This window comes from Python bivittatus, unplaced genomic scaffold, assembly GCF_059951505.1.
Source record: "Python bivittatus isolate LINGU-HERP-01145 unplaced genomic scaffold, Pbiv_v1 ctg000590_np1212, whole genome shotgun sequence".
NCBI lineage: Eukaryota > Metazoa > Chordata > Lepidosauria > Squamata > Pythonidae > Python > Python bivittatus.
Window position 1 is genome coordinate 1,089,145 of NW_028277086.1, and position 26,900 is coordinate 1,116,044.

Here is a 26,900-nt window from a genome sequence, read left to right on the forward strand (position 1 = left end):
AACGAAGCCATTCCAGCCCTCCTTAGCGCTCCACTTCTGGGTGACATTCTCCTCAGTCATTTATAGGGTCCCCAGTGGTCACTGTGGGGGTGCGGAAGTTGTCTCCCCTCAGCCCAGGGATAGCAGGATGGTGCTGCGAGCGCCTCTCAGCCGCCAGGGAGGAAGCGGGCGGGTTAAGAGCTGTGCTCTGGGTGTTCCTTTCTTGCAAGCCAGCAGGCTCGGCAGAGCTGTACCTGCCTTGCTGGCCCGCTCAGCCCGCTCCAGAGTAATGACGCTGGCTTTCTGGTCGCAAGAGTGGAACCTGATTGCTTTCTCTGTTGCCTCCCCTTCAGTTGTCAACTGGGGGGATCTGGACAGTGACAAATGGGGAGGCTGACCTGGAAAGAGACAAGGCGCAGGCAGACTTGCAAGGAGGGGGGTCTGCAGAAGGTTGGGCGCCACAACTGAAAAGTGCGCTCGCTCTCGTTGCCACTTCCGTATCTCCTGGTGTAGGGCATCCGCCCCGTGTGCTGTCAGAGTCCTGCCAGGACTTCTGGAGCTGACCACCATAGATGCACATGGAGGCTTAATTCATAGGCTCGTGGGCTGGTTCACACGGTAGTCCCTGAGCCTCTCATCAGAACACAAGAGCTGGGTTCCCGTAACATGCTGTTCCCAAACAAATCAGGATATTTACTGATCTATAAGCTGCTGTACCCCACTTTGTGGTGCAGACCCAGAGTTCCTTGTGCAGTCGGAAGGGGCCCTGCTCAGTACAGGAATCCAACAGACCTGCTCCATCTTCGATGGCACCAGCTAGAAACCAGCAGACCGTGCGTTCTGGTCCCGCCTAGGCACAAAGCCAGCTGGGTGTCTGTGGGCCAGTCCTTTTCTCTCAGCCCTGGGAAGGACTGAGGCAAACCACCTCTGAAATCTTGCCAAGAAAACTGCAGGGACCTGCAGAGCCTTCCTGCGCAGGAAGTTGAGGGTGGTGCAGTCTCAAACCAATTCCAACGAGGAAGATGACAAGGAGACACGGTGGTTGAAGAGGCAGCTCGCAGAGGAGCGGAAGCTAAAGGAGGAGGCTTATCGGAAATGGAGGAAGAGCTAAAGACCATCTCGGAAGTGTAGGAATGAGGTCAGGAAGGCAAAGGTGGGAATGAGCTAACAGCAGGAGAGGCGGAATCCAGCAAAGAGGGCTCCCCAAATACATCAGCGGCAAGAGAAGGCGAAAGGGGGCGGTGGGCTCACTGCTTGATTGTCACAAACGGTCAGCAAAAGCAGAGCAACCCGGCCCCTCTTTTGCCTGTCTCTGCATCCAGAGGAAACGGAGATTTGAGGAGCCCAGACGGGGAATGGCCTCAGCAGGGAGGGCACAGGCCAGTCAGGATGCGGAAAGGCTCTTCTGGCTAATCCAGAGGCCTCCGGTCTCCAGGCCCTGATGAAATACGCCCTAGAAGGCTGAAGGCCTAAAAGCTGCAGGTAGTCCTTGCTTAACGGCCATTTGTTTAGCGCTGAAAAAGTGACAACCAGTCCTCGCACTTACAACTGTTGCAGTGTCCCTGCAGTCATGTGATTGCAATTTGGGCACTTGGCACCTGTCATGCATTTACAATGCTTGCAGCATCCTGTGGTCACGTGATCGCCATTTGTGACCTTCCCAGCTGGCTTCCGACAAGCAAAGCCAGTGGGCATGCCAGCAGGAGGTCTCAAGTCACAGTCATGTGATTTCTCGCTTAACGGCCACAGATGATTCGTTTAACCACAGTAACTGGGACTACTGGAACTGCTAGCAGAGCAAAACAGCTCCAATCTAGGGTCCCGGAGGGCTTGTTCATGTTCCAATTCTGGAGAGGTGATCTTGGGGACAGCTGGTCTTGTCTCTCACAAGGGGCAGGCTGGCACCAGTCTACCATCCTGTCAGACCTCTGGAGACAAGCCTAGGGCCCCATCCAGCACCCTGGTGAGAGAGAGGCCCCCCCAATGCCTTGGGAAGTCAGCGAATGTCTGTCCAGAACACACCAGGGACCCGGGGGTCTTTCCCAGCTCCTTCTCCGGCCCGGCAGCCATTCAAGCCCGGCAGAGGGAGAGAGACCCCACCCCAAGGCTAACAGAAAAGGGAAAGGGCAACTCCCCTCCCCCCCAGCACACGGCATTGCTCTAAAGGCAACGCCACGGAAGACGGGGCTCTTTGGTGGAATGACCGCGCCCTCTCCCCAGCCACTAAATCTGGACCCTCGGGCAGGGCAGGGCAGGGCAGGCATGGCTCAGCCGTCGGCCCCCTCGTCACCGCAAGACCAAGGGCCTGGCCTGCCTTGCCGGAACAAGCCCCCCCCCGCTCCGAGCCTGGCCAGCGGCGGTAGGGCTGTCCGACCAGAAGCGGAGCTCCCGGGGCTGCCGGCTCCAGGGCCGGACCGTCGCTGCCAGCTGGCGCTGGGCCGGGCCGGCTTCTCGCCGAAGGGGCCCCGGCGGCCGCGCTCCCGCCCGCAGCGCTGCCCGGGACCAAGGCCCGAACCTCCCTGGCCGAGGGGGAGCCGGCCCCGCCGCCCCGCGGGCAGACGCCCTCCCCGCCCCAGGCGGCCGGCTGCCCGGCGGACTGGAGCGGCTCTGGAAGCGGCGGCGGCGGTGGCGGGCGGTCCCCCGCGCCGCCCCGTGGTGACGCCCGCCTGCGCTGCGCAGCGAGGACCGCGAGGCAAACAGGCGCGGCGGGGCGGGAACGAGCCGCGCATCGAGAGCAGGCGGGCGGCTCACCACCCGGCGGCCTCCGGAGCAGCGGCGGGCGGGCCAGCGGCTCCCCTGCCTGGCCGGCGCCGGGAGACATGTCGGGGGCTGCGGAAGCGGAGCCGGCGCGCACGGCAGCGCAGGAGGAGAGCGAGGACGAGGGCGAGGTGCTGCAGGAGAGCCCGTGCGGCCGCTGGCAGAAGCGCGAGGAGCAGGTACCCGGCGGGCTGGAACCTGACACGCTACTCCACGTGGGACCTGGCGAAAAGCGGGACAATCACTTGCCATGACCTGGATCTGCGCTCCTCGCAGACCGTCCCAAGCGATGGTCTGCCTTTCTGGCAGCTGCCTCACCCCGTTGGCCCGTTCACTTGGGGATCTACTAGAATACCCGGGACCTTTCGGAAATGCCGCAGCCAGGCCAGGTGCTCTCGTCCTTGGCACTCCGGCAGATGCTACTCTCCACGGTTTGCAGCCGTACTTAGGAGGGCTTTGGGTGCAGCTCTTCAGCCAGTTATGGATCCTTCCAACAGTTGCACCATTTAGCCACCGTTTCAGCGTTTTGTGAAGGAGGCGGTCGTGAAAGACCCTCAGATGCTTTGCTGAGGTCAAGGTACCGATGTCCATGGCGTTCCCCGACTTTGCCCAGAAAAAGGCGGTCAGGTGAGTCTGGCATAATCTCTTTGTAACAAACCCTTGCTGAGATGAATTGTGTTCCTATCCAAGTGCTCACAAATAAGCCGTGTATTCATCTGCTTGAAGGCTTGGCCCAGTGTAGATGTTAAGCTAAAGTGATCGGTCTGTAATTTCCTGGGTCAAAGCCCTCCCCTCTTTTGAATATCGGGACAGCATTGGCTGTCTCCATCGTCCGAGACCCGTTTGCGAGTTCTCAACGCTCATAGTTCATGATTCTGTGATCACCTGCAGGAGTTCCTTCTGTGCCCAGGGATGTAATTTATCTGGTCCAGGAGACTTGAATTCCTTTCAATTAGCTCAGAGTCCTTTTCCCCTCCTTGTTTCCCCTAAACCGCCCCTCCCCCTTGCTGGTAGGAGCACTGTGATTGCGAGTCAGGCCTTTGTTTCCCTTCTGGGAGGAGACAGATGGAAAATACACGTTGAAGGTTCTGTCTTCTCACCATCCACCTTTACCGATTCACCCTTTTCTCTCAGCAATCCACCTAGACTCGCTTGCTTCTCCTTTTGTTCTGAAGAGCCCCTCATTTTTGGTTTGGGGTGCTTTCCGTAGGCTCCGGCTTCTTCTGACACAACCCCTCCGGCTGCTGCTCCTTCCTCTGGGCGGGGGCTCTCCTGCTGTCCTACACAGGCCCCTTTAGAAAACTCTCCCGGTGGCTCCGGTGTCCCCGTGGTTTGGGACGGCCCCTGCATAGCTTGCCCTGCAGTATTCCCCATCCTCACCGGACGCTGTTCTCCTGCAGGATGTCGAGACGTCGGATCTGGCTCGTTTCAAGCTGCTGGTCCGGAGGGCGGAGCTGGCGTCGCGGCGATACGGCGGGCGATCCTGGGCTCCCAGGACCGCAGCCGATATCTCCTCCCCTGGACGGTCCCGATGGACCTAAGCCGTCCCGTAGAGATGGCGATCGCAAAGGGCGCGTCCCGCGGATCTCAGGGACGCCGCAAGTCCCAGATTGATCCCGGGAGAAGCTCTTGAAGCCGGCGGAGGAGAGGCAGCGAAAATGGCTGCGAAAGCCGGGACAGCTCCAAAGGAAGAAGGAAGAGAGGGGTGTCAACTGGGTGAGATGGACTTTTACTATTCAACTATTCTTAGAGAACACCTTAAGTAACTTAAAGAGATTTTTAAAAGTGAAGAAAAGTGGATTAAGCGGCGAGATTGAGCCTTATAAAAAAAGGGGGGAAATTTTTTTTCTTTTCAACTTTCCCTTTTTAGTGGAATTGGCAAGATGTTTTTCTCTTAAAAAATATATTTTTAACTGGATTGGCCTTTTCTTTTTAATACTCAATAACTCTTTATCTTAAGCCTTTTTTTTTGACTAAGATTTCTTTATCGTTATAAGAAATTTATACTTTTTGATTTTGAAATGGGGAAAGTGGAGTTAAGAGAAAGTAAATGAAAGAAAGTTGCACTGCCATCCAGAGGCTCGACATAGTGCTTTTTTTCTTCTATTGTGACGCATGCTCAAGGACCCTGTGCTTTCTAAAAAGATAGTGGGATGTGCATGTTTATACAGGTGCCATCCGTAACTATAAACAAGAAAGCGGAGTTGAAAGCGATTTTGAAAATATCAAGATGGAAAGTTTGAGCTAGTCACAAGAGCCCTGATTAGTGGCAGTAGCTCTTCTTTCTGCTAGAAGCTCTGCTTTGCTCTCCATTCCCCCCTCAGTTGGATTTTTTTAAAGAGACTTAGTCTTTTCCCTCCTCTTCTTTTTTTTCTCCTCTTGCTTTTTTATTTTATTTTTGGCAAGAACAAAGATAAAGAATCCTTTGACTCAATAAAGGTTTATCAAGATAATAAATTATACGAGAAACACAATGCAGAAAAAGATCTTTAAACTATTGAGGATGACTATAAAAAACTGGAAGAAGAGCTGCAGAAATTCCCGCAAAAAAAAAGAAAAAAGATATTAAAGCTAAAATGGACTTAATTAAACATAAAACGGGATCAATGGAAAAGGAAGAAATAGTACAAGAAATCAGAAACATTAAACAGAATTATTGTGAGGCCTATAAACTGAGAATTAAAAGGGTTAATCAACTGATAAATGAAGAGGGACAGACTTGTTCTTGGCACTGAGGGTGAGAAAAAGATTATACAAGATTATAATGGAAAATCGTACTAAGAGAATGCACAAAAAGAAGAAGTAAAACAATATTGAAAGAAACTACTTCAGATGTTTAAAGAAAAAATGAGGGGAATACAACAATGATGGAACTGACAGAAGCTTCAAAAGCAGAATGTTTGAAAGGACTTTATTATTGCTTTCTCTTATCCAATAATATAGAAAAAGGAATAAACAGCTAGATATTTTGGGATATTGAATGAAAAGGGTGAACTCAAAATTATGCAAGCGCTGGAATAAAGTATAAATCTGAGATATATAGTTAAAAATTGTATTTGATTGTAAATGTTTCAAGAGATTAGACTAAAATTTATACATGGTTGAATATAGTAACATACAGATTTTAAACTAGAGACATTTTTGTTGAAACATGTAGTGAAGAATCTGGTTAGAACTGTAACCCGGTTAGAACTGTAACTGATATTGTAACTGATACTGGTTAGAACTGTAACTTTTAAGAATTGGAAAAATTAAAAAGTACTTATGCAGGAGGAAGTTATTGAAAATTATGGAATGTGCAGAGATGAGTTAAACTGAGATTTGAAATTAGAGTAAGAAGATAAGTAATTTTATATGACACTGAGAAAATATAGTAATGTAATGGATTAGGAAATTTTATAATAGAAATTTGATATTAATTATTATATATATACACATATAATCGATAGATGAAAATGTATTACTAATCCTATTGAAAGTTAAAATTTCTTGTAAAAAATGATTCTATAGATTAGCTATGAATGATTAATAATTGTTAATTGATAAGTATACAAGTATATTTTGAATAGATGATATGAGAATTTAAGATTATGAAAGGGGCACCAACGAGTTGGTAACTGGTTGACACACGGTATAAAATGGAAGATGCTTTTTTTTTATGCCTTTCTATAGTTTTGTTTGTTCATGTATGTTTTGTGTTTGTTGTAAAAATAAAAAAATATTAAAAAAAAAAAAGCTGCTGGTCCGGACCTGCCTTCCACCGGAGTTCACCAGAATCTGCTCTTCCGAAACCCAGCACAACAGCCGGACTCCCCTGTCCAGGGCCCCGAATACATTGCCCCACACCCTGCACTTCTGATGCTGGAGGCAGCAACTTTCAAACCCCTCAGTCGCACGGAGCCTGCGGCCACAGCCCCCTCAATCCCAGTTCCGAGCCTCTCTCCTCGAGGGATGAAGTTCCCCGTCCCCTGATCACCCTCGTTGCCCTCAGGCTCGCCTGGACACAAGTCCCCCGCTTGGGTAAGGAGGAAGGCAGCGGTCGTAAAGTGAGGAGCCAGACTCTTCCTTCCTTCCCCGAGCCCTGCAGTTGGAGGAGGCGCCGACACCCTCCAGCCCTGGTTCTGTAAAGGGATCCCGTTGGGAGCCTCCAGAAAGACGGCTGTCCAGCCTGTCTGGAGAAGATCCGATGAGGAGGTGGCCTTAATGTTGGGAAGCTTCCGGGCCCATTCTGGCAGAGCCTCTGTTCCTAAATGCTTGTCGTGGAATTTTTGCCAAAGGAAGGCGCACAACGCTGAGGAGAAGAACCAGGTTTATTGCAAGGCTCGTTGGGTGCCTGCTTTCCAAGACAGAGGGGCCCCGAACAGCGGGAAAGCGTAGAATTTTTATGCTTTTGAGGCTGAGAGGCGGGAGATCGGAGGGATCTGATTCGAGGATAGGTTTGGACAGGTGTTAAATGGGGGACAAGCGGTTCTTCTACCGTGAGACAAGAGCCACACTCTAGCCGAGTCAAGGAGCCTCCTGCAAAGGAGAACGGAATCGGGGTTGCCCCTTTGGCAAACCCTTAAGCAGGCAGGTGACGGCCCTGCCGTTGTTTCAGTAGCACAGTGTCAAGAGGGCTGTTCTTGGCAGGGGAACCTGGTCACTCTTGGGTCGTGCAATGGCTTGGAGCTGGTCCTGCTTTGCACGAGCAAAGAAGTGGAGGAAAGAGGTTGGAGGAGAGGCAAGCGGGAGGGGGGAGAGTCTCCAGCTTTATTTTATCATTTTTCCGTCACACCCTTATTCTGGGTCTCAGGCTGTAATTCTGCATAAAGTAGGCCGTGCCCCTTTACCGGGCTTGGACCAACCACCCTTAAGGAACCTTGCAACGTAAGTGACACCTGAGCCCTCCAATCATTACATGAGTTAACCGTTCATGAGACAGCGGACTTCACCTTTGGACCTGGGAGTTCCTGGTGGGCTTCCAAGAGTCCCGAAGTGAGGGCTATGAGTCCTGTGTGCCCAGGAGAAGTGCCCTTTCTGTGGAGCTAGCCACTCAGGGCCCCGAGTGATCCATGCGGCGAGCGATGGCAGGAGCGACTGGAGAACAGCCATCCATTTCATCCTACCTGTTTCCCCCTGCTGCTAAGTCCATAAACGTTTCTCCAACGTGGTCCCACAGACGTGTGCGCAATGTCGGGGGCTTCTATTCCTCCGAGCAAGGCCCTTTTTGCTGTCCTTTCCTCCCTTGCCATTCTGAGCGTTAGCACCCCTGACCCACAATCTACGTTTCTGGCTCCTTGTAGACCCCCTTCCTTGATGACCCGGCCCTCTCTGCGTCCCCCGACCGGGACCCTCTTCCTGCTCCCAGAGCTTCAGTTGGGCTTTTGCGTAGCCACGTTTGCCTGCTATCCCCCCTTTGCTCCTCATTAGAAGTCTCTCATTAGATTAATTAGATTGATTAATTAGACCCAGTTTGATGTAGCTGTTAAGGCATCAGGCTTGAATCTGGGAGACCCTGAGTTCTAGTCCCGCTTAGGCACAAAGGCAGCTGGGTGACCTTGGGCCAGTCATTTCCTCTGAGCCCTAGGAGGGAGGCAATGGCAACCCACTTCTGAAAAACCATGCCAGGGAAACTGCAGGCATCAAAGGAGAAACGTAGCCTGAAGCGGACAAAGGGGGCCAGGCCTGAGTACACGGAAACCCCCCAATATCAGGAGAGCTGCCAGACCTGCCAATCAACAAAGCAAGGACTTGGGGGGATAAAAGGGGTCCTGAAGCCCACCCAGTCTTTGGGTGGTCTTTGGATCCAGACCTGGCGGCTTCCGTCCCTCTAGCTAATGCCTGGCAGCTTAGTGGAGAAGGGTGTGGGTAAGTGGGGTCAAATGTGTGCGTGTGTGTGTCCGTGTGTGTTGGAAAGAGCAATTGTACATTGTAACCAGTAAAGTTTTGCTGCTCCTTTAAATTCATTGAGTCTCTTATTCCGAAAGAACCTGACGTGCCTCAGGAGTCGGTCAAACGGGATTTATACATCCCCCCCCCATTATTTCCCAGCTGCGTGTCTTGTCTGCTCTAGGCCCACCTACCTGGAAAACCCAGGGGGAAAGCAAAGGGGGCTTGCAAGGTCCGTGTGCCTCAAAAGGCGGTTGCTGCGTGAGGGAGTGACCGTGAGCCGAACCTGGAAGTTCAGGCAGCGCTTCCACCTCCTCGACCGTCTTTCTTTGATGAGGATCAAGTCGCAGATAGCTGATCCTCGTGTGCGTGTCTGGAAGCTGTTCCGCTCTCTGTGTGGACTCAGCCTAGCGCGGTCTCTGATGTAATCAATAAGGAGGAGGTCTTGACCTGAGACTGCGATCCCAAACAGGTCTTGGAGACTCAGACATTGCCCTGACCTTTGTTGTCTGCCCCCCTTTGCCTTTGTGTCGACAAACCAATCCCAGAAAGCAAAGAGTTGCTCAGAGGACGTTTATTGGAGGGTCATGATTGATTTAATCATCCTTGTCCCTGCCCTGTCACACATGGCTTTGGGCTACAGGAACACACCTTGGTCCCATAGACCTCCACCTCGCACAGTGTCAGGGGTTCTATGCGACCAGGGATGGTAACGGTGACATAGCGTCCTATCTTCCCATGGCAGAAGATGGTGCTGATGGAGCCCAGACTGCCATCGGTGATGATCCCACAGCTGTTGGAAGAGAAAAAAGAGGACAGGTTACCATGGTTTGTAGTGGTTTGGAAAGACTGAATCAAAAGAGCAGTTAATGCAATCCTAAAAAGGATATTCCCAAATACAGGAACGCTCAAGTGATAAGCAATTTAGCCCCCCTACCATCCAAGCACTGCCCACCTCTGTGATGTCTTAGGTGCTACCAAATTGATGTCATTTCCTTGGCGACTTATGACTAGCAGCTTTCTGAAGGCATCAGTGGAATGGGGAAAGGAGAACTTACAGGGGATTGGCTTTTCCATGGTTCTGCACAGAGTTTCCCACGCGGATCTCCGCTCCCACGAGCCTTTCTCCACAGCAGTCCTCACGGTTTTTCACCATCACGGCACTAATGGCATGCTGGCTACCCAAGTCCACGTACCACCAGGGAGCCCTTTCCCGCACAGTGTGAGTGCACGTGTTCTGTCCAATCCAACGCCCATTACAGTTCCCATCCACAGCTTTTCCTGCCACGGAATTGAATTGGCTTTGAATGGTGGAAGACTGAAAAGCTGGACGCCCTCTGGCCAGGTTCTGAGCTAGAAAGATGTGTGGGAGAAGAAATGCACGTCAGTATTTGCTCTCTCTTGACCTTTCTTCTCTGCATGTGTGCACAAACTTCCAGGAGGAAATGCAAAATCCCTGTGACAACTTTACACCCTCGTGAAGGGGTGCCTGCTGGAGACAAGCTTGGAAAAGCAGAATGGAGGGAAACGTAGGTGATCCTCTGTCCTTTCCTGCACGCCCTGGCCAGGAAGACGCTGACCAGAATGAGTGGACGGAGGCAGTCTGGAGAGCTGCTTGTGAGAGGAAGAGGGTTTGGGACTTCTCCTAGCTTGGCCACTCTTCATCTTTGCTTTGTTTGCAAGAGAGCAAACAGGTGGAAAGGGAAACGCCTGATCCATATCCTTCTTAGGAGGTAGAAATGTGGTGTACTCAGAGTTGGCATTGATATCAAGGAAGGCAACTTCTGGGGAGGAAATGGCGAACTGAAGACAACCACGGCAGAAAGAAGAGCCATTGAGTGGACCGGCTCTTCGTAATTCCTCTCCACAAGTGCTCCAGACAGTTGCTTCTCATGAGGACACCACAAGAGAGCAGTCTCCAGCGAGTTTAGAGTTCTGGGAGATGAGGGAAAGCCATCTTGCTCAAACTGCAGTTGGCGCCATTATGGATAGTGGGTTCGCATACTACCCTTTCTAATGACTTTTGGAAGTTGCTTGTTACCTGCTTTTCAGCTATTAGGTACCTTTGGATTGACAAGTTTTACAGCACCCAGTGAGTTTCTTTCAATCTTTAATGAGCTAAATTTTAAATATAAGTTTAAGGACTTAAAATAATTTTGGGTGGGGAGGAATAAACAGCAAAAGGGTGATTAGAACTTTGATTTTGGAAAGTTACAAATGGACTAAGGGTCCAGGTGGATTTGAAACAAGAGTTTAGAATTAATTATAGGAATCCTTCCCATGGGAAAATGCTTTTGTTTTGAATTCTTTAAAAAAAATGATAGGATAGGACTTTGAAGGTTGGCTTCTTCAAAGGGAAGGCTTCAGCTCTCCCGCTTCCGCGGCGCTTACCAATGCCTCTCAGCTCCGGTCTGCAGCTCTGGGCCTCCCCGTGGCCTGCCAGGAGCCCCAGGGCAGGTAGCCACATCCAGACGACAAGCACCATCCTGCAAGGGGGCAAAGGAGAGGTAGTGAGAGGAGCGAGCAGTGCTGAGCCCCAGGCCTGGCGCTTGCTTAGCCGCTGGGCAGAAATCTCCAGGCCCCCCCTTGGGAAGCTGGCCCCCTTGCCAACGGGGTAACGGGGCTTCCACTGGGGAAAATGCCCGAGCACCAGGGAGGACCAGACTTTGGAAGGGGGGCATTCCGAGAAGAGAACCGGCAGACTCAACAAACGCAGTTGTGGTCAAGTGCAGAAGTGAACAAGAGAAGCCAAGCTGGGGAGAAGCCAGGATTCCCAGGTTCATCGAAGCACCTTTAGGGTAGCCGGTGGATTTTCTTTGTTTGTTTCTTTACCTTTATCTTATACGGCCGCCCATCTCGTACGACGACTCTAGGGGGCTCACAGCAATCCATAAGACATGGTTAAAAACAAAGGTACCCTTCCCCCCGGGCGCCAGACTGATCATCCTGGCAGCTCAACCCCCCCCAGACCATCGCTTGGGGGAAGCACCAGGTCTTCACAGCCCTCCGGAAGGCTGAAAGGGCGAGGACTGAGCTTCCTGGCCTGACTGTGATGCACTTTTAGTCCAGTTTGGAAGAAGACTTGCAATGGTTTGCTTGAGGGTTGATTCCCTACGTGATCTGGCAATGGTGCCTTAAACGGGAGGGATCCTGGATCCAATCTGCCACCTCGGACAGTGAGGGAGCCTTTGACGAACTGGGAAAAGTCAGAGGGAAGCTGGAAGTTAAAGGACCGTAGCAAGAGGCAGATCCTCTTCTGAAAGAGGATTAGAGCAGAATAATCTTGGCAAATATTGACTGTGTTAGCCCCGGGACAGAAATTTCCTCCGTAGAGCTTATTGGGGAGTTGGGGCAGGTGGCCGTGATTCTGAATTGCAGGGAAGTAGAACAGCTATTGGCAAAACTCCCACGTATTCCTGCAGAGGGCATTTCATCTAGTTTAATTATGGCTCCCTGGAAAGTCCATGCAGGTTTCTTGGCAACATTTTTGGAAATGGTTTGCCCCGGCCTTCTTTTTGGAGCTGAGAGTGACTGGCTAAGGTCACCTAGTTGACCTTCATGCCTGTGGCAGAACTGGAATTCATGGCCTCCTAGCTGCTAGTGCAGGGCCATAACCACTATATCACCTTGCTGTCTACCTACAATTGGGACTAAACGTACACAGGCACACTCAGCACTCTTCAAAGGTTTTGGGTGTCAGTTTCCAACCAGAAGAAAAGCATTTCGTAAAGATGCCCGTGAAGGTGGGGACCCACTGCTCAAAGGAGGGGAGGGGTGTGGTTCCGGTCCAGGCATTCACTCCAGAGCCTTTCGGTAACTCACCTTGAGTCGGTCACTTGGCCAAGCAGATGTGGGGTGAGCTTTCACAGCTGTGTGTCTTCAGACTCCTATTTCTCCAGAATGCTGAAATTCTTCTGCACTGGACGCTTTTAGCTTCCATTGTGGTGGGCAGCTCCTCCTTCAGAGAGCTCAGTCAACCAATGGAAAGATGCAGAGCCTGTGCTGGAGACCAGGGACCCAATCAAGACCAGTTTCAGCTTCCCCATAAGTGGTTTCTTCCTTGCTCCTGGATGTTGGCAGTGGCAGAGAGGAGATGTTACCCAGCGCACATCCAACAGGATTTCACTTCCTCCTTCCACATGTTAAGTAACTATCTTCTGGGCAGGAATCTAATGGTCCTACGTGGCAGATGCCACCTGGCTTCAACATCATTACATCACCATTGTCTCTCAGCAAACAACAATATGAATGTTGATTTTGCAAGAGTGAACTCTGCTCACACATCCAAAATCAACACATGTGGGCAGCTGCAGTTGCCGGAGAGGAGCAGAATGCTTGCCCCCAACCTGGTGACTTGGTAGAAGAAAAGAAGAGAGTCCACTTGGGGAGACAAAATCACCTTCCACAATTGTTTCCACAATAGAGTTAGAAAAGAGCTTCCTGCCAATAGAAGTTGTTCAACAGTGAAGTGCCTCACCAAGGGAGACGTTGGCCTCCTGTTCGCTGATGGGTTCCCAAAGTAGCCAGAAAGCCATCTTTTGAAGGTGATGAAGTGAGCAGGAGGTTGGCCGAGATGACCCCAAGGGAAGCCTTCCAAGGTTTCTATGGGCTTGTGAGTTTACGGATGGGGAGGAAGACTTGTTGGGAAAAGACCTCGGAGAATTGGGGTGGATGGGACCTGTGAGAAAGATGTGGCACTAACACAGGGTAACCAGAAAGGACAGCCCTGCTGCTTCAAGGCCTCACCCCATATTAGTCTTTAGGCAACAGAAGGGGAGGGGTTCCTGTTGCTTCAGGAAGGCGCCTCTAGCGGCTAGTCAAGAGACCTTGCAGAGGCGATATGAAGGGTCACCAAGCCCAACATCTAGGGAGTAGGAGAAACAAAAGGCTGAGCTTGGAAGCACTGCTTGTGTCTCATTGTACCTACTGACAGTTGACTTGCCCCATGTCCCAGAACCAGGTGGGTCACGTTCCAGGCCCACGCCATGCTAGGTCATGTTAAGAGATCGAGACGTCAGATCAGGGAAGGACAAGTGCTTTCTGGGGACATGAGCCTTCTGGTGTGTACTATATATGAACGTGTGGGTACCTGGACAAGTATAGTGCATTGTAAGAACTTCTCCCACCTCTGATCATCTGGGTTTTCCATTCAGTCCAGACTGGCCTGACTAGTGCCGACAAGACCTTCTTTAGGTGGTGCAATGACCATCTGTTGTCATATGTAAACCAGGTTTCCAGCCATAACGAGGGTGGTGCATCGTTGAGACGGCCCCTCTTGTAGAGGAGGCTCAGATCTCACTGTCATGAACAAGGGAAGGGGGTCTTTCATTTGGAGGACTCTTGATAGGTTTGGGGAGTCCATCCTTCCCTCCCAGGAGATGGGCAGGGAAATTGGAGATGCTGCTCAGCTGGCCGGCCCTTCTTAATCGCGCATTCCAATTGTCCTGAACAGCTGAGAGAGGGAGGGTGAGCAAGAGGCCAGACTGAGCCTTTGGGGAACCAGCAGCTGGCCCAAGGCAGCCTGAGGAGCCTCTGTGACTGCTGGCCTCCGTACTGACTTTCCTGCTCTGAATCCTGAAGACTCTTCAGACCCACCACAGTTGGTCACTTCCCCATCTCTGCTTCTTCGACTGCCAACACAAAGGGTCACCGGTGCTGGACTACCAGTATGTGTGGAGGCCAGGCCATGGCAGCCCTAGCTGAGCTTTGCCCCCTGCTTGGCCAAGCTCACGATCGTAAGGGCCTTGTCCACGTCCTCAGGCCCAACGGGTTCAAGCCATTCGCGGATGCCAAGCAAGACTCTACCCCTGGCGTCTCCGCCGGATCTGCAAAAAAGCCAGCCTCCAACTGAGAACGAATTCAAGTGGCTTTGTCTGACAGATGCTATGCAAATTCTTCCTCACAGCCCTGCAGGGGGATGTCCAACCCCCTCTACCCAAGAGGGGACATGTCAGTGAAACAAGGCCGCGGGACGAATATCTACGGATGCAGTAAGGGCAGAGAAGTGTTCCACTCATCTGTTCTGAATCCCTCACTGCTTAACTCCAATGGACAGCTCTGGCTTCCACTGCTTTGTAAGGCCAGAGGCTCCTTTGACATGAATGCTTCTTCTGAATTCCTCCTTGAAACAACCAAAGACCGGATGTCAAGGCTACGTGGCCCGCCCAGGAGTGTCACTCGCTCAGAAACAGAGAATGTGCCTAGGGCCCCTTCCTCTCTCCAAGCCCTTGGGGTCTACACTGCTCAGGGACTAGCAGAAACCTAGATGACCCTCCCATTGCGTTGACTAAAGACCCTATATATAGATGACCCTCTTTGGAGTCAGACATCAGAGATGTGAAATGAGGGGCCACCTGCAGTCCCTGAAATCCCCAGCGGTGATCCTCAGAACCTCCAAAGATTGTAATCCAGTTGCAGTCTTTACAGTGACACCCCTAAGACAGACTCCCCCAGGCCCCCCAGCCTTGGCACTGCTGCCTTGATGGCTGGCTCTCCTCTCAGCTTGCAGCATGCCTGGCTTCCAACCTCTGCTGCTCCCCAAGCAGAGAAGGGGCTACACCACCAGAGGGTACGAAACTTTTTTCTAACTTTAATTTGGAAACATTTCGGTCTTGATTGGGTCCCTGGTCTCCAGCACAGGCTCTGCACCTTTCCGTTGGTCGACTGAGCTCTCTGAAGGAGGAGCTGCCCACCACGATGGAAGCTAAAAGCGTCCAGCGCAGAAGAATTTCAGCATTCTGGAGAAATAGGAGTCTGAAGACACACAGCTGTGAAAGCTCACCCCACATCTGCTTGGCCAAGTGACCGACTCAAGGTGAGTTACCGAAAGGCTCTGGAGTGAATGCCTGGACCGGAACCACACCCCTCCCCTCCTTTGAGCAGTGGGTCCCCACCTTCACGGGCATCTTTACGAAATGCTTTTCTTCTGGTTGGAAACTGACACCCAAAACCTTTGAAGAGTGCTGAGTGTGCCTGTGTACGTTTAGTCCCAATTGTAGGTAGACAGCAAGGTGATATAGTGGTTATGGCCCTGCACTAGCAGCTAGGAGGCCATGAATTCCAGTTCTGCCACAGGCATGAAGGTCAACTAGGTGACCTTAGCCAGTCACTCTCAGCTCCAAAAAGAAGGCCGGGGCAAACCATTTCCAAAAATGTTGCCAAGAAACCTGCATGGACTTTCCAGGGAGCCATAATTAAACTAGATGAAATGCCCTCTGCAGGAATACGTGGGAGTTTTGCCAATAGCTGTTCTACTTCCCTGCAATTCAGAATCACGGCCACCTGCCCCAACTCCCCAATAAGCTCTACGGAGGAAATTTCTGTCCCGGGGCTAACACAGTCAATATTTGCCAAGATTATTCTGCTCTAATCCTCTTTCAGAAGAGGATCTGCCTCTTGCTACGGTCCTTTAACTTCCAGCTTCCCTCTGACTTTTCCCAGTTCGTCAAAGGCTCCCTCACTGTCCGAGGTGGCAGATTGGATCCAGGATCCCTCCCGTTTAAGGCACCATTGCCAGATCACGTAGGGAATCAACCCTCAAGCAAACCATTGCAAGTCTTCTTCCAAACTGGACTAAAAGTGCATCACAGTCAGGCCAGGAAGCTCAGTCCTCGCCCTTTCAGCCTTCCGGAGGGCTGTGAAGACCTGGTGCTTCCCCCAAGCGATGGTCTGGGGGGGGTTGAGCTGCCAGGATGATCAGTCTGGCGCCCGGGGGGAAGGGTACCTTTGTTTTTAACCATGTCTTATGGATTGCTGTGAGCCCCCTAGAGTCGTCGTACGAGATGGGCGGCCGTATAAGATAAAGGTAAAGAAACAAACAAAGAAAATCCACCGGCTACCCTAAAGGTGCTTCGATGAACCTGGGAATCCTGGCTTCTCCCCAGCTTGGCTTCTCTTGTTCACTTCTGCACTTGACCACAACTGCGTTTGTTGAGTCTGCCGGTTCTCTTCTCGGAATGCCCCCTTCCAAAGTCTGGTCCTCCCTGGTGCTCGGGCATTTTCCCCAGTGGAAGCCCCGTTACCCCGTTGGCAAGGGGGCCAGCTTCCCAAGGGGGGGCCTGGAGATTTCTGCCCAGCGGCTAAGCAAGCGCCAGGCCTGGGGCTCAGCACTGCTCGCTCCTCTCACTACCTCTCCTTTGCCCCCTTGCAGGATGGTGCTTGTCGTCTGGATGTGGCTACCTGCCCTGGGGCTCCTGGCAGGCCACGGGGAGGCCCAGAGCTGCAGACCGGAGCTGAGAGGCATTGGTAAGCGCCGCGGAAGCGGGAGAGCTGAAGCCTTCCCTTTGAAGAAGCCAACCTTCAAAGTCCTATCCTATCATTTTTTTTAAAGAATTCAAAACAAAAGCATTTTCCCATGGGAAGGATTCCTATAATTAATTCTAAACTCTTGTTTCAAATCCACCTGGACCCTTAGTCCATTTGTAACTTTCCAAAATCAAAGTTCTAATCACCCTTTTGCTGTTTATTCCTCCCCCCACCCAAAATTATTTTAAGTCCTTAAACTTATATTTAAAATTTAGCTCATTAAAGATTGAAAGAAACTCACTGGGTGCTGTAAAACTTGTCAATCCAAAGGTACCTAATAGCTGAAAAGCAGGTAACAAGCAACTTCCAAAAGTCATTAGAAAGGGTAGTATGCGAACCCACTATCCATAATGGCGCCAACTGCAGTTTGAGCAAGATGGCTTTCCCTCATCTCCCAGAACTCTAAACTCGCTGGAGACTGCTCTCTTGTGGTGTCCTCATGAGAAGCAACTGTCTGGAGCACTTGTGGAGAGGAATTACGAAGAGCCGGTCCACTCAATGGCTCTTCTTTCTGCCGTGGTTGTCTTCAGTTCGCCATTTCCTCCCCAGAAGTTGCCTTCCTTGATATCAATGCCAACTCTGAGTACACCACATTTCTACCTCCTAAGAAGGATATGGATCAGGCGTTTCCCTTTCCACCTGTTTGCTCTCTTGCAAACAAAGCAAAGATGAAGAGTGGCCAAGCTAGGAGAAGTCCCAAACCCTCTTCCTCTCACAAGCAGCTCTCCAGACTGCCTCCGTCCACTCATTCTGGTCAGCGTCTTCCTGGCCAGGGCGTGCAGGAAAGGACAGAGGATCACCTACGTTTCCCTCCATTCTGCTTTTCCAAGCTTGTCTCCAGCAGGCACCCCTTCACGAGGGTGTAAAGTTGTCACAGGGATTTTGCATTTCCTCCTGGAAGTTTGTGCACACATGCAGAGAAGAAAGGTCAAGAGAGAGCAAATACTGACGTGCATTTCTTCTCCCACACATCTTTCTAGCTCAGAACCTGGCCAGAGGGCGTCCAGCTTTTCAGTCTTCCACCATTCAAAGCCAATTCAATTCCGTGGCAGGAAAAGCTGTGGATGGGAACTGTAATGGGCGTTGGATTGGACAGAACACGTGCACTCACACTGTGCGGGAAAGGGCTCCCTGGTGGTACGTGGACTTGGGTAGCCAGCATGCCATTAGTGCCGTGATGGTGAAAAACCGTGAGGACTGCTGTGGAGAAAGGCTCGTGGGAGCGGAGATCCGCGTGGGAAACTCTGTGCAGAACCATGGAAAAGCCAATCCCCTGTAAGTTCTCCTTTCCCCATTCCACTGATGCCTTCAGAAAGCTGCTAGTCATAAGTCGCCAAGGAAATGACATCAATTTGGTAGCACCTAAGACATCACAGAGGTGGGCAGTGCTTGGATGGTAGGGGGGCTAAATTGCTTATCACTTGAGCGTTCCTGTATTTGGGAATATCCTTTTTAGGATTGCATTAACTGCTCTTTTGATTCAGTCTTTCCAAACCACTACAAACCATGGTAACCTGTCCTCTTTTTTCTCTTCCAACAGCTGTGGGATCATCACCGATGGCAGTCTGGGCTCCATCAGCACCATCTTCTGCCATGGGAAGATAGGACGCTATGTCACCGTTACCATCCCTGGTCGCATAGAACCCCTGACACTGTGCGAGGTGGAGGTCTATGGGACCAAGGTGTGTTCCTGTAGCCCAAAGCCATGTGTGACAGGGCAGGGACAAGGATGATTAAATCAATCATGACCCTCCAATAAACGTCCTCTGAGCAACTCTTTGCTTTCTGGGATTGGTTTGTCGACACAAAGGCAAAGGGGGGCAGACAACAAAGGTCAGGGCAATGTCTGAGTCTCCAAGACCTGTTTGGGATCGCAGTCTCAGGTCAAGACCTCCTCCTTATTGATTACATCAGAGACCGCGCTAGGCTGAGTCCACACAGAGAGCGGAACAGCTTCCAGACACGCACACGAGGATCAGCTATCTGCGACTTGATCCTCATCAAAGAAAGACGGTCGAGGAGGTGGAAGCGCTGCCTGAACTTCCAGGTTCGGCTCACGGTCACTCCCTCACGCAGCAACCGCCTTTTGAGGCACACGGACCTTGCAAGCCCCCTTTGCTTTCCCCCTGGGTTTTCCAGGTAGGTGGGCCTAGAGCAGACAAGACACGCAGCTGGGAAATAATGGGGGGGGGATGTATAAATCCCGTTTGACCGACTCCTGAGGCACGTCAGGTTCTTTCGGAATAAGAGACTCAATGAATTTAAAGGAGCAGCAAAACTTTACTGGTTACAATGTACAATTGCTCTTTCCAACACACACGGACACACACACGCACACATTTGACCCCACTTACCCACACCCTTCTCCACTAAGCTGCCAGGCATTAGCTAGAGGGACGGAAGCCGCCAGGTCTGGATCCAAAGACCACCCAAAGACTGGGTGGGCTTCAGGACCCCTTTTATCCCCCAAGTCCTTGCTTTGTTGATTGGCAGGTCTGGCAGCTCTCCTGATATTGGGGGGTTTCCGTGTACTCAGGCCTGGCCCCCTTTGTCCGCTTCAGGCTACGTTTCTCCTTTGATGCCTGCAGTTTCCCTGGCATGGTTTTTCAGAAGTGGGTTGCCATTGCCTCCCTCCTAGGGCTCAGAGGAAATGACTGGCCCAAGGTCACCCAGCTGCCTTTGTGCCTAAGCGGGACTAGAACTCAGGGTCTCCCAGATTCAAGCCTGATGCCTTAACAGCTACATCAAACTGGGTCTAATTAATCAATCTAATTAATCTAATGAGAGACTTCTAATGAGGAGCAAAGGGGGGATAGCAGGCAAACGTGGCTACGCAAAGCCCAACTGAAGCTCTGGGAGCAGGAAGAGGGTCCCGGTCGGGGGACGCAGAGAGGGCCGGGTCATCAAGGAAGGGGGTCTACAAGGAGCCAGAAACGTAGATTGTGGGTCAGGGGTGCTAACGCTCAGAATGGCAAGGGAGGAAAGGACAGCAAAAAGGGCCTTGCTCGGAGGAATAGAAGCCCCCGACATTGCGCACACGTCTGTGGGACCACGTTGGAGAAACGTTTATGGACTTAGCAGCAGGGGGAAACAGGTAGGATGAAATGGATGGCTGTTCTCCAGTCGCTCCTGCCATCGCTCGCCGCATGGATCACTCGGGGCCCTGAGTGGCTAGCTCCACAGAAAGGGCACTTCTCCTGGGCACACAGGACTCATAGCCCTCACTTCGGGACTCTTGGAAGCCCACCAGGAACTCCCAGGTCCAAAGGTGAAGTCCGCTGTCTCATGAACGGTTAACTCATGTAATGATTGGAGGGCTCAGGTGTCACTTACGTTGCAAGGTTCCTTAAGGGTGGTTGGTCCAAGCCCGGTAAAGGGGCACGGCCTACTTTATGCAGAATTACAGCCTGAGACCCAGAATAAGGGTGTGACGGAAAAATGATAAAATAAAGCTGGAGACTCTCCCCCCTCCCGCTTGCCTCTCCTCCAACCTCTTTCCTCCACTTCTTTGCTCGTGCAAAGCAGGACCAGCTCCAAGCCATTGCACGACCCAAGAGTGACCAGGTTCCCCTGCCAAGAACAGCCCTCTTGACACTGTGCTACTGAAACAACGGCAGGGCCGTCACCTGCCTGCTTAAGGGTTTGCCAAAGGGGCAACCCCGATTCCGTTCTCCTTTGCAGGAGGCTCCTTGACTCGGCTAGAGTGTGGCTCTTGTCTCACGGTAGAAGAACCGCTTGTCCCCCATTTAACACCTGTCCAAACCTATCCTCGAATCAGATCCCTCCGATCTCCCGCCTCTCAGCCTCAAAAGCATAAAAATTCTACGCTTTCCCGCTGTTCGGGGCCCCTCTGTCTTGGAAAGCAGGCACCCAACGAGCCTTGCAATAAACCTGGTTCTTCTCCTCAGCGTTGTGCGCCTTCCTTTGGCAAAAATTCCACGACAAGCATTTAGGAACAGAGGCTCTGCCAGAATGGGCCCGGAAGCTTCCCAACATTAAGGCCACCTCCTCATCGGATCTTCTCCAGACAGGCTGGACAGCCGTCTTTCTGGAGGCTCCCAACGGGATCCCTTTACAGAACCAGGGCTGGAGGGTGTCGGCGCCTCCTCCAACTGCAGGGCTCGGGGAAGGAAGGAAGAGTCTGGCTCCTCACTTTACGACCGCTGCCTTCCTCCTTACCCAAGCGGGGGACTTGTGTCCAGGCGAGCCTGAGGGCAACGAGGGTGATCAGGGGACGGGGAACTTCATCCCTCGAGGAGAGAGGCTCGGAACTGGGATTGAGGGGGCTGTGGCCGCAGGCTCCGTGCGACTGAGGGGTTTGAAAGTTGCTGCCTCCAGCATCAGAAGTGCAGGGTGTGGGGCAATGTATTCGGGGCCCTGGACAGGGGAGTCCGGCTGTTGTGCTGGGTTTCGGAAGAGCAGATTCTGGTGAACTCCGGTGGAAGGCAGGTCCGGACCAGCAGCTTTTTTTTTTTTTTTAATATTTTTTTATTTTTACAACAAACACAAAACATACATGAACAAACAAAAACATAGAAAGGCATAAAAAAAGCATCTTCCATTTTATACCGTGTGTCAACCAGTTACCAACTCGTTGGTGCCCCTTTCATAATCTTAAATTCTCATATCATCTATTCAAAATATACTTGTATACTTATCAATTAACAATTATTAATCATTCATAGCTAATCTATAGAATCATTTTTTACAAGAAATTTTAACTTTCAATAGGATTAGTAATACATTTTCATCTATCGATTATATGTGTATATATATAATAATTAATATCAAATTTCTATTATAAAATTTCCTAATCCATTACATTACTATATTTTCTCAGTGTCATATAAAATTACTTATCTTCTTACTCTAATTTCAAATCTCAGTTTAACTCATCTCTGCACATTCCATAATTTTCAATAACTTCCTCCTGCATAAGTGCTTTTTAATTTTTCCAATTCTTAAAAGTTACAGTTCTAACCAGTATCAGTTACAATATCAGTTACAGTTCTAACCGGGTTACAGTTCTAACCAGATTCTTCACTACATGTTTCAACAAAAATGTCTCTAGTTTAAAATCTGTATGTTACTATATTCAACCATGTATAAATTTTAGTCTAATCTCTTGAAACATTTACAATCAAATACAATTTTTAACTATATATCTCAGATTTATACTTTATTCCAGCACTTGCATAATTTTGAGTTCACCCTTTTCATTCAATATCCCAAAATATCTAGCTGTTTATTCCTTTTTCTATATTATTGGATAAGAGAAAGCAATAATAAAGTCCTTTCAAACATTCTGCTTTTGAAGCTTCTGTCAGTTCCATCATTGTTGTATTCCCCTCATTTCCCCTCATGGCCGTTTTGGTGTCAGCAATGAGATCCAGTGATCTGCTCTGGGGTCCCGCCTAGGACAGAGACCGGGTTCCCACGGGATCCTTTGCCTCCGCTCCTCCCTTGGGCCAGCGCCCCCAGAGCGGCCTCCGGATCAGCCCCTGAGGAGAAAGCCCAGAGATTCCCGGGACAGCACTGGGAGGGAAGCGTGGCGGGTGGTCGAAGCTGCCCCCAGGGTAGCTTTGAGTACCAGGAGGTGGCGTGCCTGGTTTAGGTGGTGGTCGCTGGGCCCATCGCTCCTGTTCCCAGCGGGAGCCGGACAGGGGCCAGAGGACGGCGCTTGGGTTCCCAGCGGCTCTGCTGGTTCCCCTTGCAAGCGGGATCCGTGGTGGGAGCAGCTCCCCTGCCACTGTTTCCTCTGCCAAGCAGGGCACGGTGGGTTCCCTGATATCTCACTTTTTTGATGGTTTTTTGGTTTGTTTCTTTTCTTGATTGTTTTTAAGCATGTCTGCGCCTGCGTGCGTGTGTGGTTTGTCTTTCTGGACCACGAGGTGCAGCCACCCCGAAGTACCCCAGGGAATTTTTTGAGGCCTCCTGCTCATTTCTGCTCCCAACTCTGTGTGTGTGTGTGTGTTCCCCAGAACACCAGTAGGGAAATCCGATTTCTTTCCAAAGGATAGTTTTGGACTTTGGGAACCCCTGGATTTCTATAAGTCTCAGCCCCTCTAGCTAATATTCTAGCTGAAAATGCAGGGCTGCTCTTTCTCCTTAACTTTCCTCTTCTGACTCATGCCTTTCTTGCCGATCCCTTTGTGGTTGCTCCACCCGCTCTTTCGGGCTCCGGGTGGAGACCCCAGCTCACCTCTCCATGTTTTCCCCTGGACCTCCCGAGCTTTTGCCGCCTTTGCACAAGCTCATCTCCATTCCCCACTCTCCGGCCCTGGTTGCTCCACAAATTCCTACTGAGCAAAACAAACAAATAAGTAAAAAGGGGAAAGGCACCATCCAGTATAGCAGCGGGCAATAGAATCTGAATGGTGACTGCAATTCCTTACTTGTTGGTGTGCGCATTCCTGACATGCCCACATTTAATCTTTTTAAATTGCTTTTGTAGAGACCTCCTCTTGTACTTTGACTTCTGTGTATTTCTTTTCTGGAACTGACCTTTTCTCCTCTTCATTTCTCTTCCTGATGTATGCGTGCTGGTATACGGTTTGTTATCTAGGCTTAAAGCCAATTCAGAGTGTTAGCAGGTGAAGCAAAGCCAGACACACCTGAGCCACCGGAGCTGCGTGGGGGTGGGAAACCTAACTGGGTCCCACCCTCCAACGGATCTGGGATCCTGGGGCCTTCCAAGAGAGCTCTGGGTCAGAGTCTCCTCTCCATGGAAGGGCACAGGGGTCAGGAAGTGGCAGTCCTGAGGAGAGGAAGGCTGAAGTCTGTGTGGACATAGCATGTGGGCTGGTTGACCGCAGCAGGCCTGCTTTGAACTGCCGGGAGTGGGTCTCAGTGAAGGCGGAAGGGTTGGGCAGGGTGCAGAAGATGGAGCGCAAAGGGACAGGGAGGCCTTCTGGAAGGCATGAGAAGATGCACGTGGATGGAAGCAAAGAAAAGCACATGGTATGTGGGGAGAGGGTTTGTGGGGGGTTAGTGCGTTGGGAATGGGGAAGATAAAGGTGGACGCCTGTTTGCTGGCGATTCTGTTTGAGGGCCTGATCTCAAGGTGGGAAGGCAGTTGATCTAAATGCAGAGTTGCAAAAAGCAGCCATAAGCGACGTGAACGGCCCACCGGAAACGCTACCAAGGATTGGCCCAGGAGGAAGTGAAGGCGTGCACGTTCTTCCGTTTCCTTTTTTCCTGGTGCAGGAAAACACCTGGCCAGAAGCGAGGGTAGGCGTAAAAGTCTGGAGGCTCAAATACTACCGTAACGGCAGACATCTCCGCAACACGCTCCGGTATTTTGTAGTTTACACGTGCTATTACAAAGTAACTCCAGCTCCATGGCGTATGTTTTGTTGGAGAAGCATCAGGGGGGAGAAACCTGATCTTTCTCAGGAAAAAGGTTCGGAAAGTTTCCTGCTCTTCTTATGGTTTTGTAGCATTAGTTCCCTGAAAACAAAAGCCCTGAAGCGATCTTGCCTTTCCAGACTATAAGACTTGAAGCGGTGGGGGGAGCTCGCTTCCCCCCAGCGTAAAAATGTGTGTAAAAGACGGGCTGGAAGGGCTGGGAGAGGCGGGCAGCGCAGCGGAAGAGCAGGGCTAAGGCTGCACCCAGCCCCCCGCAGGCCAGGGGGCTCCTGCCACCGATTGCGCTCCTGGCTGGCGGACGAGCAACCTGGCTCTGGTCCTCGATCCAGGAGGGAGCCGTTCTGCCCCACTTCTCCCCCCAGGCGGGCCACACTCCGAGCGGCCAGCGTACCTGGTAATCCACCAAAAGCTCTGGCCCCTTGAAGTACCGGGAAGCCACCCTGACATTGAATTCTTGTCCCGGGTGGTAGAATTCTGGTAGGGTCCCTCTGAGACGCCTCCTCCGCCCCCGTCCCTGCTTTGGACCCGGGTTCCTCTTCCAGGCCGCCGTCTGGGCTGCGGCGCTTCCTCCCGGCTCCCAGGGTAATTCTCGGGCTGGTGAGGTGGAGGTCTGTGGGACCTTGTTCTGAAGAGCCCCTCGCTTTTGCTTCCTTGCTTTGGGGTGCTTTCCGTAGGCTCCGGCTTCTTCTGACACAACCCCTCCGGCTGCTGCTCCTTCCTCTGGGCGGGGGCTCTCCTGCTGTCCTACACAGGCCCCTTTAGAAAACTCTCCCGGTGGCTCCGGTGTCCCCGTGGTTTGGGACGGCCCCTGCATAGCTTGCCCTGCAGTATTCCCCATCCTCACCGGACGCTGTTCTCCTGCAGGATGTCGAGACGTCGGATCTGGCTCGTTTCAAGCTGCTGGTCCGGACCTGCCTTCCACTGGAGTTCACCAGAATCTGCTCTTCCGAAACCCAGCACAACAGCCGGACTCCCCTGTCCAGGGCCCCGAATACATTGCCCCACACCCTGCACTTCTGATGCTGGAGGCAGCAACTTTCAAACCCCTCAGTCGCACGGAGCCTGCGGCCACAGCCCCCTCAATCCCAGTTCCGAGCCTCTCTCCTCGAGGGATGAAGTTCCCCGTCCCCTGATCACCCTCGTTGCCCTCAGGCTCGCCTGGACACAAGTCCCCCGCTTGGGTAAGGAGGAAGGCAGCGGTCGTAAAGTGAGGAGCCAGACTCTTCCTTCCTTCCCCGAGCCCTGCAGTTGGAGGAGGCGCCGACACCCTCCAGCCCTGGTTCTGTAAAGGGATCCCGTTGGGAGCCTCCAGAAAGACGGCTGTCCAGCCTGTCTGGAGAAGATCCGATGAGGAGGTGGCCTTAATGTTGGGAAGCTTCCGGGCCCATTCTGGCAGAGCCTCTGTTCCTAAATGCTTGTCGTGGAATTTTTGCCAAAGGAAGGCGCACAACGCTGAGGAGAAGAACCAGGTTTATTGCAAGGCTCGTTGGGTGCCTGCTTTCCAAGACAGAGGGGCCCCGAACAGCGGGAAAGCGTAGAATTTTTATGCTTTTGAGGCTGAGAGGCGGGAGATCGGAGGGATCTGATTCGAGGATAGGTTTGGACAGGTGTTAAATGGGGGACAAGCGGTTCTTCTACCGTGAGACAAGAGCCACACTCTAGCCGAGTCAAGGAGCCTCCTGCAAAGGAGAACGGAATCGGGGTTGCCCCTTTGGCAAACCCTTAAGCAGGCAGGTGACGGCCCTGCCGTTGTTTCAGTAGCACAGTGTCAAGAGGGCTGTTCTTGGCAGGGGAACCTGGTCACTCTTGGGTCGTGCAATGGCTTGGAGCTGGTCCTGCTTTGCACGAGCAAAGAAGTGGAGGAAAGAGGTTGGAGGAGAGGCAAGCGGGAGGGGGGAGAGTCTCCAGCTTTATTTTATCATTTTTCCGTCACACCCTTATTCTGGGTCTCAGGCTGTAATTCTGCATAAAGTAGGCCGTGCCCCTTTACCGGGCTTGGACCAACCACCCTTAAGGAACCTTGCAACGTAAGTGACACCTGAGCCCTCCAATCATTACATGAGTTAACCGTTGATGAGACAGCGGACTTCAACTCTGGACCTGGGAGTTCCTGGTGGGCTTCCAAGAGTCCCGAAGTGAGGGCTATGAGTCCTGTGTGCCCAGGAGAAGTGCCCTTTCTGTGGAGCTAGCCACTCAGGGCCCCGAGTGATCCATGCGGCGAGCGATGGCAGGAGCGACTGGAGAACAGCCATCCATTTCATCCTACCTGTTTCCCCCTGCTGCTAAGTCCATAAACGTTTCTCCAACGTGGTCCCACAGACGTGTGCGCAATGTCGGGGGCTTCTATTCCTCCGAGCAAGGCCCTTTTTGCTGTCCTTTCCTCCCTTGCCATTCTGAGCGTTAGCACCCCTGACCCACAATCTACGTTTCTGGCTCCTTGTAGACCCCCTTCCTTGATGACCCGGCCCTCTCTGCGTCCCCCGACCGGGACCCTCTTCCTGCTCCCAGAGCTTCAGTTGGGCTTTTGCGTAGCCATGTTTGCCTGCTATCCCCCCTTTGCTCCTCATTAGAAGTCTCTCATTAGATTAATTAGATTGATTAATTAGACCCAGTTTGATGTAGCT

At 51.7% G+C, this 26,900-nt stretch overlaps 2 protein-coding genes and 1 long non-coding RNA gene across 5 annotated transcripts; 2 read left to right on the top strand and 1 right to left on the bottom strand.

The window, feature by feature from the left end:
• Positions 1 to 9,169: 9,169 nt before the first annotated feature.
• Positions 9,170 to 12,529, bottom strand: LOC148214713 (fucolectin-like). Of its 2 annotated transcripts, none has more exons than XM_088148803.1 (4): positions 12,427 to 12,529; positions 10,996 to 11,090; positions 9,663 to 9,957; positions 9,170 to 9,397 (listed from the first exon to the last, which is right to left on the bottom strand). In XM_088148803.1, exons 2-4 carry the CDS (start codon positions 11,087 to 11,089, stop codon positions 9,205 to 9,207), a joined length of 582 nt encoding a protein of 193 aa, XP_088004929.1. In that variant the 5' UTR covers position 11,090; positions 12,427 to 12,529; the 3' UTR covers positions 9,170 to 9,204. The 2 variants fall into 2 exon arrangements, with proteins under 2 accessions (XP_088004929.1, XP_088004930.1); XM_088148804.1 differs by lacking the exon at positions 12,427 to 12,529 and adding an exon at positions 11,437 to 11,774.
• Positions 12,530 to 15,334: 2,805 nt separating this feature from the next.
• Positions 15,335 to 18,676, top strand: LOC148214714 (fucolectin-like). 2 transcript variants are annotated; one of them, XM_088148805.1, is made up of 4 exons: positions 15,335 to 15,418; positions 16,754 to 16,848; positions 17,889 to 18,183; positions 18,449 to 18,676. In XM_088148805.1, the coding sequence occupies exons 2-4, from the start codon at positions 16,755 to 16,757 to the stop codon at positions 18,639 to 18,641; spliced, it is 582 nt and encodes a 193-aa protein (XP_088004931.1). In that variant the 5' UTR covers positions 15,335 to 15,418; position 16,754; the 3' UTR covers positions 18,642 to 18,676. The 2 variants fall into 2 exon arrangements, with proteins under 2 accessions (XP_088004931.1, XP_088004932.1); XM_088148806.1 differs by lacking the exon at positions 15,335 to 15,418 and adding an exon at positions 16,071 to 16,408.
• Positions 18,677 to 23,407: 4,731 nt separating this feature from the next.
• On the top strand, positions 23,408 to 26,804 carry LOC148214715 (uncharacterized). Its single transcript, XR_015797533.1, has 3 exons — positions 23,408 to 23,868; positions 24,115 to 24,310; positions 25,141 to 26,804. It is a non-coding gene; the product is annotated as an uncharacterized LOC148214715 (long non-coding RNA).
• The last annotated feature ends 96 nt before the right edge of the window (positions 26,805 to 26,900 follow it).